Below are 17,816 nucleotides of genomic sequence, written 5' to 3'. Positions count from 1 at the left end.
CAGTTCATGAGGCCCAGGAGCACATCCGATTTTCCTTGGCATTAACGGCACCTGATCCACAGATGGAATCAGGGCTGGTAAGGAACCTTGCCTCAGTACTGACAATTTATGTTGTGCTGGCAGAGCTGATGCAGGAGGAGTGCATGGTTTGGGAACCAGGACTGGTGGATCTGGTGAACCATGCAATTTCTTCTTCCTCTTGTGGGTCTTGGAATGCACCCCTCCTCCATGGCCAGAACTCGTGGAGGGTGCAGTGTCTTTCTTGGATATGGAGGAAGACTTACTGTCATACTTATGTGCATCCTTCCATGTTTCATGGCTAGGCCCCGACATGGGGTCGATAGCATTGGTACCAGAGGATCCAGACTGGGACTGCTCAGGCCAATGTACAGGGGGGTTTCCTTGGCCAGGATCTGACTGCAGCCCCACGGTGACCTCCATGAGGTGCTTCTTAAGGAGTAGGACCTGGGCTTCCCATATGGGCAGGAAAGGAGAGGCAAATACTGCACCTGACATGATATGGGCTTCCCCCAAGCAGTACAGACAGCGTTGGTGCTTTTCGCTGAGCGAAAACAAGCAAGGGCAGGAAGCGCAGACCTTGAATCCTGGGATCTTTAGCATAATGCAGTACCCAGACATGGGCGCTGGGGTGGGGGAGGAGGTTGGTTGTGGGGAAACTGCTGAAGCAGCACTCAAACCTATTTATTCCTACAAAAATTGCTATGATCACTAAAACCACTACAAAATCAGTAAAATCTGAACTATGTACAAGAATAAAAACAATTTTTCTGGAAAGTTTGTAAAGTACGTCATTAAGGATGAGAGAAAAAGCAGAAGTGCCAACTTTGACCATGTGGCGGTGAGAAGAAACTGAAAACGTGGTCGGTCCTCCCCAGCCTTTACCACTTCAGGCAAAACCACAAGGCAATGCAAGGATGGATCTGTGGACTGATGGACATGACAATTTTGAAAGCTCCAACTCTGGGTGCATGGCGTATGTGTGTGGTCTTCAGTGGAATACAGACAGGGACCACACATCATGAAGAACCTCCAGTTAAAGGTAAGTAGCCTTCCCTGCCATTGAAAGTCAGCTGGGATGTGGGCTTCTAAGTCATTTAGGTACTCTTGAAAATTTTACCCAAGGTTCTTAAGACCTGTTAAGGAGACCACATTAGTCTTTAAAAGGGTCTGTTAAAGACACAAGACCCATAGTACAGACTGATAGTTTTGAGTGACTTTCAGAAACACCTAAGTGATTTAAGAATACAGGTTCCATTGTCTTTCACTGGGACTTGTCATCTGAAGTTGCTTAGGCAGTTTTGAAAATCCCATCCTTTGTTCTTTTTTTTGTCATTTGGCACAGTTTGGCTCTTGGTTTATTCCTAGGATTATCACATGATGATCTTCCTACTTCCCATCCTTTTATTGTACCACTTTGTTAAAATCCTCATGACTTGGAACAATGCAGAACATTTTTTTCTTATCTATAAATATATCATCTGTGATCTTTCAATACATCAGATTTTTCTGAAGGAACAAGAAGAAAAGGTTGAAAATCAGTTATATGAATTTTAAACTACTTTTGATGGTAGACCAGCAGGAATTATAGATCCTGGTCTGTTTGCTTGTTACTCCAATTTCAGAGTAGTTGAGCACAGTTCTATAGTGCTCCATTAAAGGAAACTTACAAAATATTTACAGCAGAAATTCACATAATCTGTACTGGATATCTGTATTCAAATATCTTCTGTTCTTGTGCTGGTTTAAAAAAAGAAATATTGAAACTGCTGTCAGGCAGTACTTCGGAGACCAGCAGTCTAAAGTTTTCTTTCCTGCTACCAGAAAGCTTTGTTGTCAGTTCAGTTATTAAAACCCTAATTTACTGTAGCACAATAATGCCAGGGTAATTTCTCACTACATGCCATTTTTGACTAAGAGATGTGTTATGGCTCTCAGCACTAAAACAAATGGGTTAAGAAGGAATAATCCTTCCTTTTTGGAGGATGTGTAATGCTAAGGATTTTTTTAATGAGATTTATAAGCTTCCTAAGGACAATATTTTGTTTGCCTCAGAGGACAACAGAGCAGCAGTGTTCTTTGTCTTAAATTGTTCAAGTGCTGGTATATCAAAAAGCAGGTAAAAATGGTCCAGAGAAAAATGCTGTTTCACTTCATCACTAAATTTGCAAGCATTCTAAGGCCAGAAAGGACCATTGTGATCATCTAGATCACCTACGATATGACACAGGCTATTGGACTTCACTGAATTAATTCCTGCTTCAAGTCCAATAGCTGTGGTTGAGGTAGAGTATCTCTTTTAGAAAAACATCCAATCTCGTTTAAAGATTATCAGTGATGGAGAATCCACCACAAACCTTGGTAAGTTGTTCCAGTGGTTAATTATCCTCCCCTCACCCCCATTAAATTTTAAGACTTATTTCTAGTCTAAATTTATCAAGCTTCAACTTCCAGCCATTAGAACTTGTTATACCTTTGTCAGCTAGATTAAAGAGCTCTCTTTATCATATTTCTGTTTCCCATGTAGGTATTTACAGACTGTGATCAAGTCACCCATTAATGTTTTCTTTGATAAATACACAGTGAGAGACTCAAGGAGGAAAATCTATAAAGCATATTTTACAGTCTTTCAGTTCTTCATGTTCCAGTTCTTTAATTCCAGTCCTTCAATTTTCATGTCTCTTCCACGAACCCTCTCCAATTTATCAGTATCCCTTAGTGAACTTTGGAGAACTGGTCACAGTATTCCAGTAAGGGTTTGACCAGTGCCATATAAAAAGGCAATATAAACCCTCTTCTCCTTACTGCAGATTCCCCTGTTCATGCATCCAAGGATCACATTAGCCTCTTTAGCCATAGCGTCACACTGGGAGCTCACGTTCAGCTGATTATCCACCATGACCTGCAACTAATCTTGTAAGTATGGCCTACATTGTTCCTAGATATTTTACCTTACATTTGGCCATATTGAAACACACATTGTTTGTTTGTGCCCAGCTTACCAAGTGATCCAGATCATCCTCTTCATTATTCACTGCTCCCTCAATCTTTGTATCACCTTTAGACTTTATCACTGATGATTTTATGTTCTCTTCCAGGTCATGGATTTAAAAATGTTAAATAGAGTAGGGTCAAGAATCAATATCTATGGGACCCCACTTGACAAACCATCCACTCACTGATGATTCCCTGTTTCACAATTACATTTTGAGACCTGTCATTTAGACAGTTTTTAATCCTTTTAGTGTGTGCCATTGTTTTTGTATCAGTCTAGATTTCTTAATAAAAATCCGTGTGGTATCAAGTCAAATGCCTTCCGAAAGCCTCAGTATATTACATCCACACTATTAAATTTATCAACTAAACTTGTAATCTCATGAAAAAGTGATATCAAGTTAGTTTGACAGTATCTATTTTCCATAAACCCATGTTCATTTGCATTAATTACATTACTCTCTTTTAGTTCATTATTATTCAAGTCCCATATCAGCTACCCCATTATCCTGCCAAGGATCAAGTCAGACTGTAAGATCTATAATTACCTGGATCATCCAATTTACTTTTAAAAAAAATTGGTACAGTAGTCAGTGCTCCAAGACTTACTGATAATCAGTATTAATGGTGCCGTGAGCTCCTCAGCTAGATCTTTTAAAATTCTTGGATGGAAATTAACTGAATCTGCTGATTTAAAAATATCTAACTTTAGTAGCTTCTGTTTAACATTCTCCAGAGATACTAGTGGAATGGAAATGTTATCACCATATGATGAGACTACATAATCTGTTTTTCCCCAAATACAGAACAGAAATATTAATTGAACACCTTCGCCTTTTCTGCATTACTATTGATAATTTTATCATTTCCATTTAATAATGGACCAGTACTATTGTCAGAATTCTTTTTGTTCCTAATCCATTTATAAAACTCCTCCTTACTATCCTTACTGTGCTGGCCATAGATTTCTCCTTATGTCTGTTGGCTTCCCTTATCAATTTTCTACAGTTCCTAATTTATGATTTATATTCATTACTATCAAATTCCCCTTTCTTCCATTTGTTATATATTATAGTTTTATTATTATTATTATTTATTATTTATATCTGCTTTTACTTCTCCTCTAAATCAGGTTGGCATTTTAACCAGCATGGCTGTTACCTGCACAATCTAGAGCACCCTGCCTTTACCCTACCGAGGGCTCAAGATGTGACCGAGTTAATTTAGGCACCCCCACCCTTTCCATTCCGAGGGCTCAGGGGATAAGGCACCTACCCTTACCAGTCGGGGGCTCAGGGAGAAACCTGGTCAATTTGAGTACCTGCCCTTACCTCTTCCCTTGGGGCTCAGGGCTCTCTGGATCCGCAGGACCTTTTCCCAGTGAAAGAGTCTTACACAACTGTGCTCTAAACATCTGTTTGTTAGCAACACACACAGAATACATATCACAAGCAAAGCTCTTATGCTTACCGCTCCTAATATACAAGCACATTTCACCCAATGGCCAGTCAGAATCTACTTCTCTGGGGGTTCTGATCCCCTTACATGTCATGGTCATGCAAGGGGATAGGGTATGCCACAGCTTGTTGGTTCCCAAGGAGTGTTGTTTTTCATTTACTGTATATACCTCCTTTAACTCTATACTAAATTTATCACATTGTCCGACACCCCTACATAACAAAATTTAACCAATCACACGTGTCCTCCTCCCTGCCCTTCTGTGTGTCCTCCTCCCTGACCAAGTCTCTTATATTTTATCTCTCATGCCAAAATTGTAATTTATTTATGACTTTCCCTCTTTGTGCAGATGGTCAGCATGAATCCACTAGTCAGAACTTATCTATTACCATTTGTTCTTGAGTCTCTCTGTATCCTCCCTAAAACTTCCCAGTGCCTATGTCTCTCTACTTTACAACCCTTGGTGATTATAACTCTTGTTAGGGACATTCCTGGGGAGAGGGTACTTTATCAGCAGCAGAGAATACTTTTTCTCAGTTTTAGTGGGGAAATCCCTGAGTTTCACCCAAGGCTGGTCAAGGAAAGTTTAGTATGGGGGAGGTTAGGTCCCAGGCCTGCACAGTCTTCTGATTTAAGGGGTATTGACTGGACTATTGTGATAAATGAAGGTGTGTGTGTGTGGGGGGGGAGTAGCTCCCTGACACCCAGCCAGCCAGTTAGCTAAAAAATCTTTTATAGTAGCTGTTCTCTACTTGCTTTACCTGTAAAGGGTTAAAAAGTCTGACTGCATGCATAGGTAAAAGGAAGTGAGTGGGCACCTGGCCAAAAGACCCAAGGGAAGGCTAGAACTTTTAAAAATTGAAATGAGACTCCCCTTTTGTCTGTCCATGTTGTTCTCCCAGAGAGGAAACACAGACTAGCAATGCCGTAAGAAGCTTTGAGCCAGGTATGAAAAATCGTAGAATCATAGAAGATATGGGTTGGAAGAGATCTCAGGAGGTCATCTAGTCTAACCCCCTGCTCAAAGCAGGAGCAACACCAACTAAATCATGCCAGCCAGGGCTTTGTCAAGCTGGGCCTTAAAAACCTCTAAGGATGGAGTGTGGGTGGGAGAAGTATGGAACAGTTTTTTTTGGGGGGTGAAGGGTGGGATTGTTAGGGAGGTGGGGAGCCTCCCGCCATGCAGACTCTGGCTGACCCCAAGTCTCTCCCATTCAGTCAGGCACATCTGCCGCTGTTCCCACATATCCCCATCCCCATGTGTCCCTGCAGCCTCCTCCCCAATCCTCATGTGTCCCTGCAGCTCCCCTCCCCCATCCCCATGTGGCCTTGCACCCTCACTCCCATTCAGCCCCTGGCTCAATGCTGTCATCCCACTAGCTCCTGAGTCTGTGCCCCAGTCAGTTCCCTGCACTAGCCATTCTGACCCCCAGTCTGTGACCCCCGCCCCCCCAGCAGCCCCATGTGCCCTACTCTGTTCTAACCTGGCTCCGCGAGCAGGGTGCTGTGATGAATTTCTACTCCTGGGGGAATTCTGTGCCATTGCACATACACAGAATATTTTTTCCCCACAGAAAATACATTCTGCCCGTGAAGTACTGCAGTTCCACCTTTTGCCCACCAGAGGCAGCTGTGGTGCCAGAACAGGCAGCTATGTTCATGCTGCTGGCTGTCCTAGTATCACAGCGGCCTCTGGTGGATGAAAGGTGGAAATGCAGCACTTGGGCAGAATGTATTTTCTGTGGAAAAAAATTCTGCAGGACACATGCATTCTGCACATGCACAATGGTGCAGAATTCCCCCAGGAGTAACTCTTCAAAATTACAGTACTGATTGAATTTTCTGAGAGTTTACTAGTAAAGTCATTGGTTTAGAAATTAATATTAATTGAAAAGTGTCCTATAAGAAATGTTGTACTCTTTTACATCTGACATTTTGTTGTTGTTGGCTGTTGTCGTTTTTGTCGAGGGGAGGAGTCCCAAAAAGATGAGCTCGGGTGTTGTCTTTCTAGACAAAAGTTGTCAGAATAAATCTTGAGCAGATCTGATTACACTGATAAGGTATGTTTAAAAATATTTTTAGCATTAATGGTCACTTTTAAAAATTATTCTTCATAAGTGAAAATTCCTCTTTCAGCAGAGACTGAAGAATAATGTTCTCTTCAGAGAATTCATGAAGGACTGCCCTCTTTCAAAATAGTAGTCATCTAAATGAGACCGAGGTCACAATTTGCACTCTGCTAAGATGCCCTTGTCAAAATATGAGATAGAGGTCATCACCTGCCATAATCAAAGATGGCCACTGCCTCCATTCTCCTGATCCTCAGTGTTTGATTATGAAGAATAACAGCAGAAAATTACCATTAACTGCAGCTAGAGTCTATACTTGAATGACCAAACCTAAAAGTTAAATTTTAAAAAGCTATTTAAGGTTGTTATTGTATATCTTCAAATAATTAGAAATCTCACATGGTAGCATTCTCTTTTAGCTTTCTTGTTTACTGTTCATGTGTGAACATTTTAATAATTAAAAATATTAAATGTCCCCCAGGAAATTCCCAAAGTTACATTAAAATATTTGAGGATACACTTAAGTAATTTAGGTTAAAATACATTACAGGGATGTTGTAACAATCAAGATAAAAGATTTTTTTTTTGCCTTAAATACTGATATATAGTTTCAGTCTTAACTACATTATAATATAATATATGTTATATTCAGTGCTGGGATGATGCCTCTTTTACAAGTTAACTTAACATTAGGAATGGTAATTAAGCACACATGACATTAAAAAACAAGCATGTTTATTTTTTTCCATTTAAAACTTTTAAATTTGCTCTGACAAATCATTCTATATGTACCACAATATCCAGTTAACAGGCAACTCATAAATAATCTTCACATATCACAATGTTTTTCAAATGTTGAAGGCTGAGAACTTTCAACTCACTTCATTTGTAACTGAAAACCCAATGGAAACATTAATTTTTAATTGAAAAAATCTGTTGACAAAAAATTTTAACCTGCTATTTTAACACAGACTATAATGCCTTTTCTGCAACAGAAAAAATATCTATGGACAAAGCAGTTAAACTTAATTTTAGAAAATTTTAGCTGCTGTAGTAATTCTCTTAAGCCTATTGCTGTCTTCCAAAGGAAATTACAAGTGTGCACTAATCCTTTAGAACCACTTTTATCATTCATGAGACATGCAACACCCAAAAATATTTATGCCTTTTAGTCAATAAAAATTGAAAGTATGACTAAAAGGTGATGATTTCACTTGAGCCCATAGTGTTGCACCGTCTCACATATTGAAGTAAAAACAGACTTTTATTATAAACAATGAAAATAGAAACAATTGCAGTAGAAGTAATTACATATTAAAACAAAAATCACAATAATCCTAAAATAAGTATAGCGTATCTGGAAGACTTGTTACTGAAAAGTCCCTGAAAACATGAAGAGATTAATTTACATGGCAAGAGACTTTAATTAGGTCCCCTGTCCAATGCTTGGTAGAAAATGATTAAAATGCAGGATAAAAATAAAGGAAAAATGATTCATATGCCTTGGAAAATATTTTATTGAGTTAGTAGCTATCCAGAGAGAATTACATGAGAATGAAAGATATTATACTTGGTGATCTGATAGCCATAAGTCTTGCTTCAGAATAGATCTACACTTTTACATACAGAAATAATTTATAGAACATTCACACATATTTATTGTGTCATGCCCCATCTTGAGAATTATCGTCAGGCAAGGGAGTTTGAAACAAACAAAACAATTGATGTTTAATAACTCTTTACTGCAGCTCCAATTGTCCCTAAAGCATATGCTTTCCTTTCCAACAGACACTGAAAAGCTATATGTTTCTCAGCTTCATCCAACTTGTGCTCTTATGAAAAACCTTAATGATGACTTCAGCAATGTTAATGTGGAATAACTCTCAAACTGAATGGAGAAGAGAGTATGAAGGTATCGATAGGTTTTGCATAAAAGTGCAAGTGGAGACTTTTCTCTTTTCCCTCTTATTTCTATACTATTAAGGTTTGGGTGGCTAGGTAGGCTCAGTACCGATTCAACCTTAACTGTCACTAAATAACCTTAAGTGTCACTGAACAGTGGTTTTGTGTGTGTGTGTGTGTGTTAATTTATATATTAGCTAGGGATGTCAATTAATTGCAGTTAACTCATGTGATTAATTCAAAAAAATTAATTGCACTTAGAACAATAGAATACCAGGCGTTCGCATAGCACTGTTGTAGGTGGCATTGCCAAATATTTACATGCCAGACGCGCTAAAGATTCATATGTCCCTTCATGCTTCAACCACCATTCCAGAGGGCATGCGTCCATGCTGATGATGCTTGTTAAAAAAATAATGCGTCAATTAAATAATCTGTCAATTAAATTAAAATCTCCTTCGGGGGAGAATTGCATGAGGTGGTGGAATCTCCTTCCTTAGAAGTCTTTAAGGTCAGGCTTGACAAAGCCCTGCCTGGGATGATTTAGTTGGGGATTGGTCCTGCTTTGAGCAGGGGGTTGGACTAGATGACCTCCTGAGGTCCCTTCCAACCCTGATATTCTATGATTCTATGTCTCCTGCTCTGTTTTATGCATTCTGCATATATTTTATGTTATAGCAGTCTCGGATGATGACCCAGCACATGTTCGTTTTAAGAACACTTTCACTGCAGATTTGACAAAACACAAAAAAGGTACCGATGTGAGATTTCTAAAAATAGCTACAGGACTCGACCCAAGGTTTAAAAATCTGAAGTAGCTTACAAAATCAAACAGGGACGAGGTGTGGAGCATGCTTTTAGAAGTCTTGAAAGAGCAACACACTGATGCGGAAACTACAGAGCCCAAACCACCAAAAAAGAAAATGAAACTTCTGCTGGTGGCATCAGACTCAGATAATGAAAATGAACATGAGTCAGTCAGCACTGATTTGGATCGTTATCAAGCATAACCCATCATCAGCATGGATGCATGTCCTCTGGAATGGTGGGACATATGAATCTTTAGTGCATCTGGCACGTAAATATCTTGCAACGCCAGCTACAATAGTGCCATGCAAACGCCTGTTCTCACTTTCAGGTGACATTGTAAACAAGAAGCAGGCAGCATTGTCTCCTGTTTGTCTGCGTGAATGGTTGACCAAGAAGTAGGACTGAGTGGACTTGTGGGCTCTAAAGTTTTACATTGTTTTACTTTTGAATGCAGTTTTTTTACATAATTCTACATTTGTAAGTTCAATTTTCATGATAAAGAAATTGCACTACAGTACTTGTATGAGGTGAATTGAAAAATATATTTTTGTTTTTTTTACAGTGCAAATATTTGTAATAAAAATAAATATAAAGTAAGCACTGTACACTTCGTATTCCATGTTGTAATTTTAATTAATATATTTGAAAATGTAGTAAACATCCAAAATATTTAAAATAAATAGTATTCTATTGTTGTTTAACAGCACGATTAATTGCAATTAATCGTGATTAATTTTTTTAATTGCTTGACAGCCCTAAAATTAACAACATTTTTGTGCACATTTCTTACCTGGCTTCAAAGGCTAGCTAAGTTAATCAGTGAACTGGTCTAGCTATCTTTGATATGAGTTAGGTCAACACAGAGCCTTCATAAGGGGAAAAATTGGGCTAATGAGTCTGTTTCTAAGTTTCAACTGCTTTTCTGAGGTAGGCATTGCTGCTGCCTTTGTTTCTAACCATTTCTTATTTTCCACCAGGAGATGGGATTCCGAAGGAAAATAGTCCATTTATTAACAGTGCCGAGATGGACCAAGGAAATAGCTATGAAGGGAAAAATATGGCTCTCTTTGAGGTAACTTTCAGAATTTTTAAAATAACTTATTTTGAGGAGTAAATTACAGAGCAATTTCAGGTTATTTTTAGAGAGTGAGGAAAAGTAAAAACAATTGCAGCTCTCTGTATACTAGAAATCTGTTGTACAAGACATGTAAACATAATTTGCTTCTTTTAATTGTTTAGTTTCCATGAGGTTGTGTTAATGTTTTTAAAAGTCTGATCAAGAATCACTTTTTAAATTAATTTTGATTAGAAACTTTCTTATCCACTTCATAATTTATTTTATAAGCAAATTATTGTGACATTCCCCTCTGGTGTTGTCTGGACCGGTGATTGCTAGGCCACTCCAATCCTTGACTCTGGGAGCCAGCCTTACCCTGCTCTGCTGTGAGAATCTCCATTCCTGGGCTGTTCACGCACAGCCTCTGGCATGTAAGCTGCTCCTTGGATTGTGCAAACGAATGACACTAGCCAATACCTCCAGTCCCAGACACAACCCTAGGAACCTCCGTCTTGCATTATCCAGTTATGCCCACTGGATGCTGCAAGTTTATATGAGTTTGACAATTTAACAAAGAAATTGATTTGTACCAGGCTTGTTATCCCAAGGGGAGTCTCTGTCACACTTCAGACCAAATGCACTGCTTCACGTAGAATAACCAAATAAACTTATTAACTATAAAGATAGATTTTAAGTGATTATAAGTCAAAAAACTAACAAGTCAGATTTGGTCAAATGAAATAAAAGCAAAACACATTCTAAGCTGATCTCAACACTTTCAGTGCCCTTACAAACTTAGATGCTTCTTACCACAGGCTGGCTGGTTGCTCTTCAGTCAGGCTCTCCCCTTTGATCAGCGCTTCAGTCGCTTGGTGTGGTGTTTGTAGATGTAGGTGGAAGAGAGAGGAAGTGCATGGCAAATGTCTCTCCCTTCTATCATGTCCTTTCTTCCCCCTTGGCTTTGCCCCTCTCCCCTTCAGAGTCAGGTGAGCATTACCTCATTGCAGTCCCAAACTGACCAAAGGAAGGGGGGCGACTCACTCAGAGTCTAACAGATCCTTTTGATGTTACCTAGGCCAGCATTCTTTGTTCCTGTGAGGCTGGGCTGGGTTTTCCCCATACATGCCCTGATGAGGTGTGAACTACCTCTCTGTTCTTGGAGAGTTTTTGTTGGGCTTGGTTTAAGCCATGAGGATAAATTTTCAGCTTTATAACTATATACATGAAATTATAGCTTATAACATTACTGTAACAATTACTGTAACGTCACTAGAAAAACCATGCTCAGTGCATCATGAACCTTCCGAAGACACCCAACGTGGCAAACTTTGCATTGGATACAGCACAATCATTTTTTTCAAAATGAACATGGAGGTGTAGGGTGTTCCTCCAAGGTACCCTTAGTTTACTGCAAGAGGGTTAGTCACTGACTAGCTTGAAGGCGGTTTGTGTTATAGTTCTTTTGGGATCCAGCCATTAAGGCTATGAGGCAGCATGCCTCAGTTTCCCCAGTCACACACAGTAAACCAGGTTTTTTATGGTTTCTCTGCTGTGATAAGCTTTAAACCTGTTTACAGGTATTAATTGAAAAGTAGTGTGATGGAGTAGGAAGTAGGGAGTGTTAACCTGGTAATGTTGAATGGGAGTTTTACTAGTTTACTGTCTTCTGCTGTCACGGGGCGTGCCTCCATTTCCCTGGGGTAGTGCATCAGTACTAGATGGTGATGGGAAATAAGGGTGTGACTTCACTGAGGGATGATACTTGACGACCAGCAAGTAAAGGATGGCGGCTGCCCTTCATAACTTGAGCCCAGGAAGGGGTTGAAGCCAGGTGACACTTTCTGCCTGGGAAACTGGACAAAGTCTGGAGGAGGGGCTGGGAGTGTGGCTGGGTGAGGCAGCAGGAAGGGGTTTCAGTTTGGAGCTGGCTGGGGAGATGCGGGGAGGCCCAGAACCTGGGTCTGTGCTCCCCACTCCCCAACAGGGACCTGACTGAGGGATCCTGTTTTCTGTACCTAAAAGCTCTGTTTTAGACTGTGTTCCTGTCGTCTAATAAACCTTCTGTTTTACTGGCTGGCTGAGCGTCACGGTGAATTGCAGGAAGTGGGGGGTGCAGGGTCCTGACTCCCCCACACTCCTTGACAAGTAGCATTATCATAGATTTAACATCTGTGTCAAAATTCTTATCCCCAAAACTTAACATTAATGCCAAAATTTTTATCACAGATGTGCATTTACTAGTATCTTTATGATACCACGCCCTCTGTTCAGATAGTGTAGTTTGAGGTTAGTTTGTTCATCACCCATGGTGTCCTTTGACTCTCTCCCATGTAATCAGTCACTAGCTTTTCCTTCCCTCCATTGTTCCCCTCTGCGTCGGCTCTTAATTTAATCACGTTTCTGGAATTTTGGTGCCTCTGGGTCTGGCAAGATAGATGTTCAGGGGGATCCTACACATTGGTTGGCCCTTTGGGGAGTGGTCTCCCAACCCCAGGACTGTATGTATGCAGAAAATCCAGCTCCCCTTTTGGGGTTATCCTGTGTTCCTCCTTCCAGAACTGAGTCCTTCCCTGCCCCCTGGAGGGCTGTGATCTGTGCTCTACGGGCTAGGTGTGTTTACTCTTCGATCAGATGCACCTTTTCCCAGCAGCTCTCCCATAATTGCTTTCTGTGTCTCACCAGCGTGGGGTAAGACACCCCCCTCTCTGTTAGTTGGGCCATTTGTATTCTCACAAACTACAACCTGGCAATTTTCTTTTCCCAACTCCTCTGTTATCACAGGCATTGGAGCCGCATCTTGATTTAAAGACACACAGTTACTTTACAAAAACCCTCCAGGAGGTCAGTTACACAGTTCCTTCTCAAAACCTGGGTCACAGGCTGAGTGCCTGGGCACACAGATGCTGACCCAGCCACCCTAGTGTCCCGGGCATCCTGCCCCAAGTGACTAGTGAGGAGACATTCCTGTACCCCCACTATTCCTTCCCCAGTCTCCTCCTCTGGGCCCCCTCCTAAGACACATTTTTCTGTGCTCCCTAGAAAGGGTTCTGTCTCTTGTTCATCTGCAGAACTCTGCCAGCTAACAACTGGGACAGTTTCCTTAATCACTGACATCACCTCTCCTGCCCTTGCGCCTGAGGGCATGTTGCCTTCTACTGGAAAGGAGCTAGTTTCAGCCTCTCCCACACTTGGAAGTACACTGCTTCCCTGTGTTACAGAGTCACAGGAATCCTCACCCACCTCAGTGGTTTCTGAGATCCCCAGCCCCTTCTCTGGGCTCTCCTCTGGGACACATTTCTCTCTGTTCCCAGTGAAATGCCTGCAAGAATAAAATATTGAGGTTGTTGACTAAAGTCTATACCAGTCCTTTGATTCTTTGTACCCTGCCTTAGAAAATGAAAAACACTGTTCAGATGAGTGTAAGCCTTGTCTTCCCAGGTGTGTCTGATGCTAGTTTGTTGCAGACACAGACCACCTAACTGCATTATAACCAACTGAGACAGTTATCCAGGGTATGATAAATGTAGATACCCTTTTCTCCCTCAGAAAGAATCAGTATCCTAGCTATCTTAGAGACCCTGAGGGACTGAAGGTAGAATCATAGAAGATTAGGGTTGGAAGAGACCTCAGGAGGTCATCTAGTCCAACCCCCTGCTTAAAGCGGGACCAACACCAACTAAATCATGACAGCCAGGGCTTTGTCAAGCTGGGCCTTAAAAACCTCTAAGGATGGAGATTCCACCACCTCCCTAGATAACCCATTCCAGTGCTTCACCACCCTCCTAGTGAAATAGTGTTTCCTAATATCCAACCTAGACCTCCCCTACTGCAACTTGAGACTATTGCTCCTTGTTCTGTCATCTGCCATGACTGATAAAAGCCAAGCTCCATCCTCTTTGGAATCCACCTTCAGGTAGTTGAAGGCTGCTATCAAATCCCCCCTCACTCTTCTCTTCTGCAGACTAAACACGTCCAGTTACCTCAGCCTCTCCTTGTAAGTCATGTTCCCCAGCCCCCTGATCATTTTCCTTGCCCTCCGCTGGACTCTCCTGAATTTGTTCATGTCCTTTCTGTAGTGGGGGCCCCAAAACTGAATGCAATACTCCAGATGTGGCCTCACCAGTGCTGACTAGAGGGGAATAATCACTTCCCTCGATCTTCTGGCAATGCTACTAATGCAGCCCAATATGCCACTAGCTTCCTTGGCAACAAGTGCACACTGCTGACTTATATCCAGCTTCTCATCCACTGTAATCCTAAGGTCCTTTTCTGCAGAACTGCTGCTTAGCCAGTCGGTCCCCAGCCTGTAGTGGTGCATGGGATTCTTACATCCTAAGTACAGGACTCTAAACTTGTCCTTGTTGAACTCATCAGATTTCTTTTGGCCCAATCCTCCAATTTGTCTAGGTCACTCTGTATCCTATCCTTACCCTCTAGCATATCTACCTCTCCCCCCAGCTTAGTGTCATCTGCGAACTTGCTGAGGGTGCAGTCCATCCCATCATCCAGATCTTTAATAAAGATGTTGAACAAAACCAGCCCCAGGACTGACCCCTGGGGTACTCCGCTTGATACCGGCTGCCAACTAGACATCGAGCCGTTGATCGCTACCCATTGAGCCCGACAATCTAGCCAGCTTTCTATCCACCTTATAGTCCAAAGGCAGACCAAAGGTAGACCAAAGGAAGGGCCACATCTTGCAAACACAGGTTCCCCACTATGAACTGCAGGTATTTGAAGAGGGAATAATGTACTGAGACATTCAAATGTGCTTTTTGGAGATTTGTAGCACATAGAAATAGTCATTTCTAGATTTTCTTGATTGAGAGACGTACTCCACCCAGAATCTTATTGCTGATTATAAAGGAGATCAGTCTAGATCTGGGAGTACGTGCCCATCGTCTTTTGGGAATCCAGAGCTATGGTTTTCAAACGTAGGATTCTAAAATTAGGTTTCTAAATCCATATGTAGATTTCTATTAACTTCAGTGGAAGCTACTGATGCTTTGCATTTTTAAAAACCAGGTCACTTATTTACGGATTTAAATTCCTAATTTTAGGGTCCTATGTTTGAAAACGTTGGCCCAGTAAATCTGAAATAGGTACCCTCCCAAGGTGGGACAGGTGAAATTGCACACAGTCAAGAAGATATTGAAGGAGTTCCAAAGAGATGTCTATCAGGATAAAGAAAAGAAAATTAAGGAAGGAACATGAAATGTGAAAAGTAGCCACATTGTACCATATAAAATGCAGTTTGTCCTCAGTAGTTTTAGTCCACGCTGGGTATAGTCTTTCAAACCTGTTCCCAATAAGAGAGGAGATATAGACTGGCTAGCTTTTGCTTACTGGAGGAGGAGCTAGAGAAACTGCTTATGTCTGGAACCCTGTAGAGGAAGGGAATGAGCAAAAGGGCTGCTTTTGATCCATACCATTGTCTTCATAGCTATTGCCCCAAGGAAAGAGAGGGGAAAAATGCTCCTATAGGGAGTTTGATCTGGTTTGAAGCTTACCTTATTGCTGTGTCTGAGGCCTCACTAAACAGCTTTAATGCATCAAAGGGACATTGGATCACAGGGATCTTAGAAATGATTTTTACTTCCCAGGATCACAGCCCAATCTGCTTCCTTATTATTCCATTTTCTGTATGCCCTTTCATCCAATTCAGACTCTTACAAATCATCAATACCCTCAGTGTGGCCTGGGTGGAAACATTAATATGGGATCCATTGTTTGACATAGATTTCACTGAGCTCAATGAGCTACCTCTACTCTTTGTTTTCATTTAAACATTGATAATTAAAGAGACTAGCATTTCATAGATTCATCGAATTTTAAGATTGTTAGGATCATCTATTCTAGTCTGACCTCCTACATATGTAGGCTATAGCATTTCATATAGTGATTCCTGTCTCAAGCCTATATCTTCAGTTTTGAGGTACAGAATCTCTTTTAGAAAGACTTTCAATCTTGATTTAAAGACTTCAAGTAATGGGCAAGTGATGGTAAGTTGTTCCAATGGAGGGGAAGGTTAAAGGACTAGAGACCCAAGTATCAACCCTACATTGCATCAGAGAAAATGAAGACTTTCTGTATAGAAGTCAGCATTTGGCATTGCAAGCACAGCATGCTGAAGAATCAGAGAGGGCAGTGCAGAACAGGGAAGAAAACTGGCAGTATGTGACCTCAAGAAGAAGGAGGAGGAGAATCCATATACTCCCAATGCAGATAGAGCTAAGAAACTGTTTTCAGGCTCTCTGCACAGGTACTATGGAGGAGAATGGTGTGGAAGAGTCATCTGAAGGAAGGGATCAGAAGGAGACCCCATCGACTGGAAGGCATGGGATGCATTGTCCTAGGGATGGAGGTTCTACGACCACCACTTCCAGGAGAAGGAGATGGGTGGTGGTGGTTGGGGACTCCCTCATAAGGGGGACATAGTCATCCATATGCCATCCAGAATAGGAAACTTGAGAAGTGTGCTTCTTGCCTGGAGCTAGAATTCAGGATGTATCTGCTGCGACCGATCAAGCCCTTGGACTGCTGCCTCTTCCTACTTCTCCATGTTGGCACCCATGATACTGCCAAGAATGACCTTCAGCAGGTCACTGCAGATTATGTGGCTCTGGGAAGAAGGATAAAGGCGTCTGAGGCGCAAGTTGTGCTCTCATCCATTCTCCCTGTTGAAGGAAAAGGCTCAAATAGGGACCATTGAATAGTGGAAGTAAATGTGTGGTTACACAGGTGGTGTTGGAGAGGCGGTTTTGGATTCTTCGACCATGAGATATTGTTCCAGGAAGAAGGATTGCTAGGAAGAGATGGGATCCACATAACAAAGAGAGGGAAGAACACCTTCGCAGGCAGGCTTGCTAACCTAGTGAGGAGGGCTTTAAACTAGGTTCACCGGGGATGGAGACCTAAGCCCTGAGGTAAGTGGGGAAGTAGGGTACCAGGAGGAAACACAAGGAGGAGGGTGCAACAGGGGAGGCCTCCTGATTCCTATTGAGAAAGTAGGGCAATTGGCTCGTTATTGTAGGTGCCTGTACACGAACACAAGAAACTTGGGAAACAAGCAGGAAGAATTGAAAGTCCTGGCACAGTCAAGGGACTATGATGTGATTGGAATAATGGAAACTTGGTGGGGTAAGTCACATGACTGGAGCACTGTTGTGGATGGTATAAACTGTTCAGGAAGGGCAGGCAGGGGAGAAAAGGTGGAGGATTTGCACTTTGTGTAAGAGAACAGTATGATTGCTCAGAGCTCCAGTATGAAACTGGAGAAAAGCCTGTTGAGAGTCTTTGGGTTATGTTTAGAGGTGAGAGCAACAGGGCTGATGTTGGGGTGGGCATCTTCTGTAGACCAGCAGACCAGGAGAATGAGGTAGACAAGGCTTTCTTCAGACAACTAACAGAAGTTTCCAGATCCCAGGCCCCGGTTCTCATGGCAGACTTCAATCACCCTGACATTATACCTTGACTTTAGCAAGGCTTTTGATATGGTCTCCCACAGT

The 17,816-nt window shown here is 41.6% G+C and overlaps 1 protein-coding gene across 2 annotated transcripts in view; it reads left to right on the top strand.

Moving 5' to 3' along the window:
* SLC12A7 (solute carrier family 12 member 7) overlaps positions 1-17,816 on the top strand; it is a 310,242-nt gene that overhangs the window by 123,985 nt on the left and 168,441 nt on the right. For both annotated transcript variants that reach the window (XM_037893370.2, XM_043540293.1), the window contains exon 2: positions 10,229-10,323. In XM_037893370.2, coding sequence (XP_037749298.1) covers positions 10,229-10,323 — 95 coding nt within the window. The remainder of the gene's footprint in view (positions 1-10,228; positions 10,324-17,816) is intronic.

Source organism: Chelonia mydas, chromosome 2 (assembly GCF_015237465.2).
Source record: "Chelonia mydas isolate rCheMyd1 chromosome 2, rCheMyd1.pri.v2, whole genome shotgun sequence".
Lineage (NCBI taxonomy): Eukaryota > Metazoa > Chordata > Testudines > Cheloniidae > Chelonia > Chelonia mydas.
This window is presented reverse-complemented; position numbering and strand designations above follow the sequence as displayed.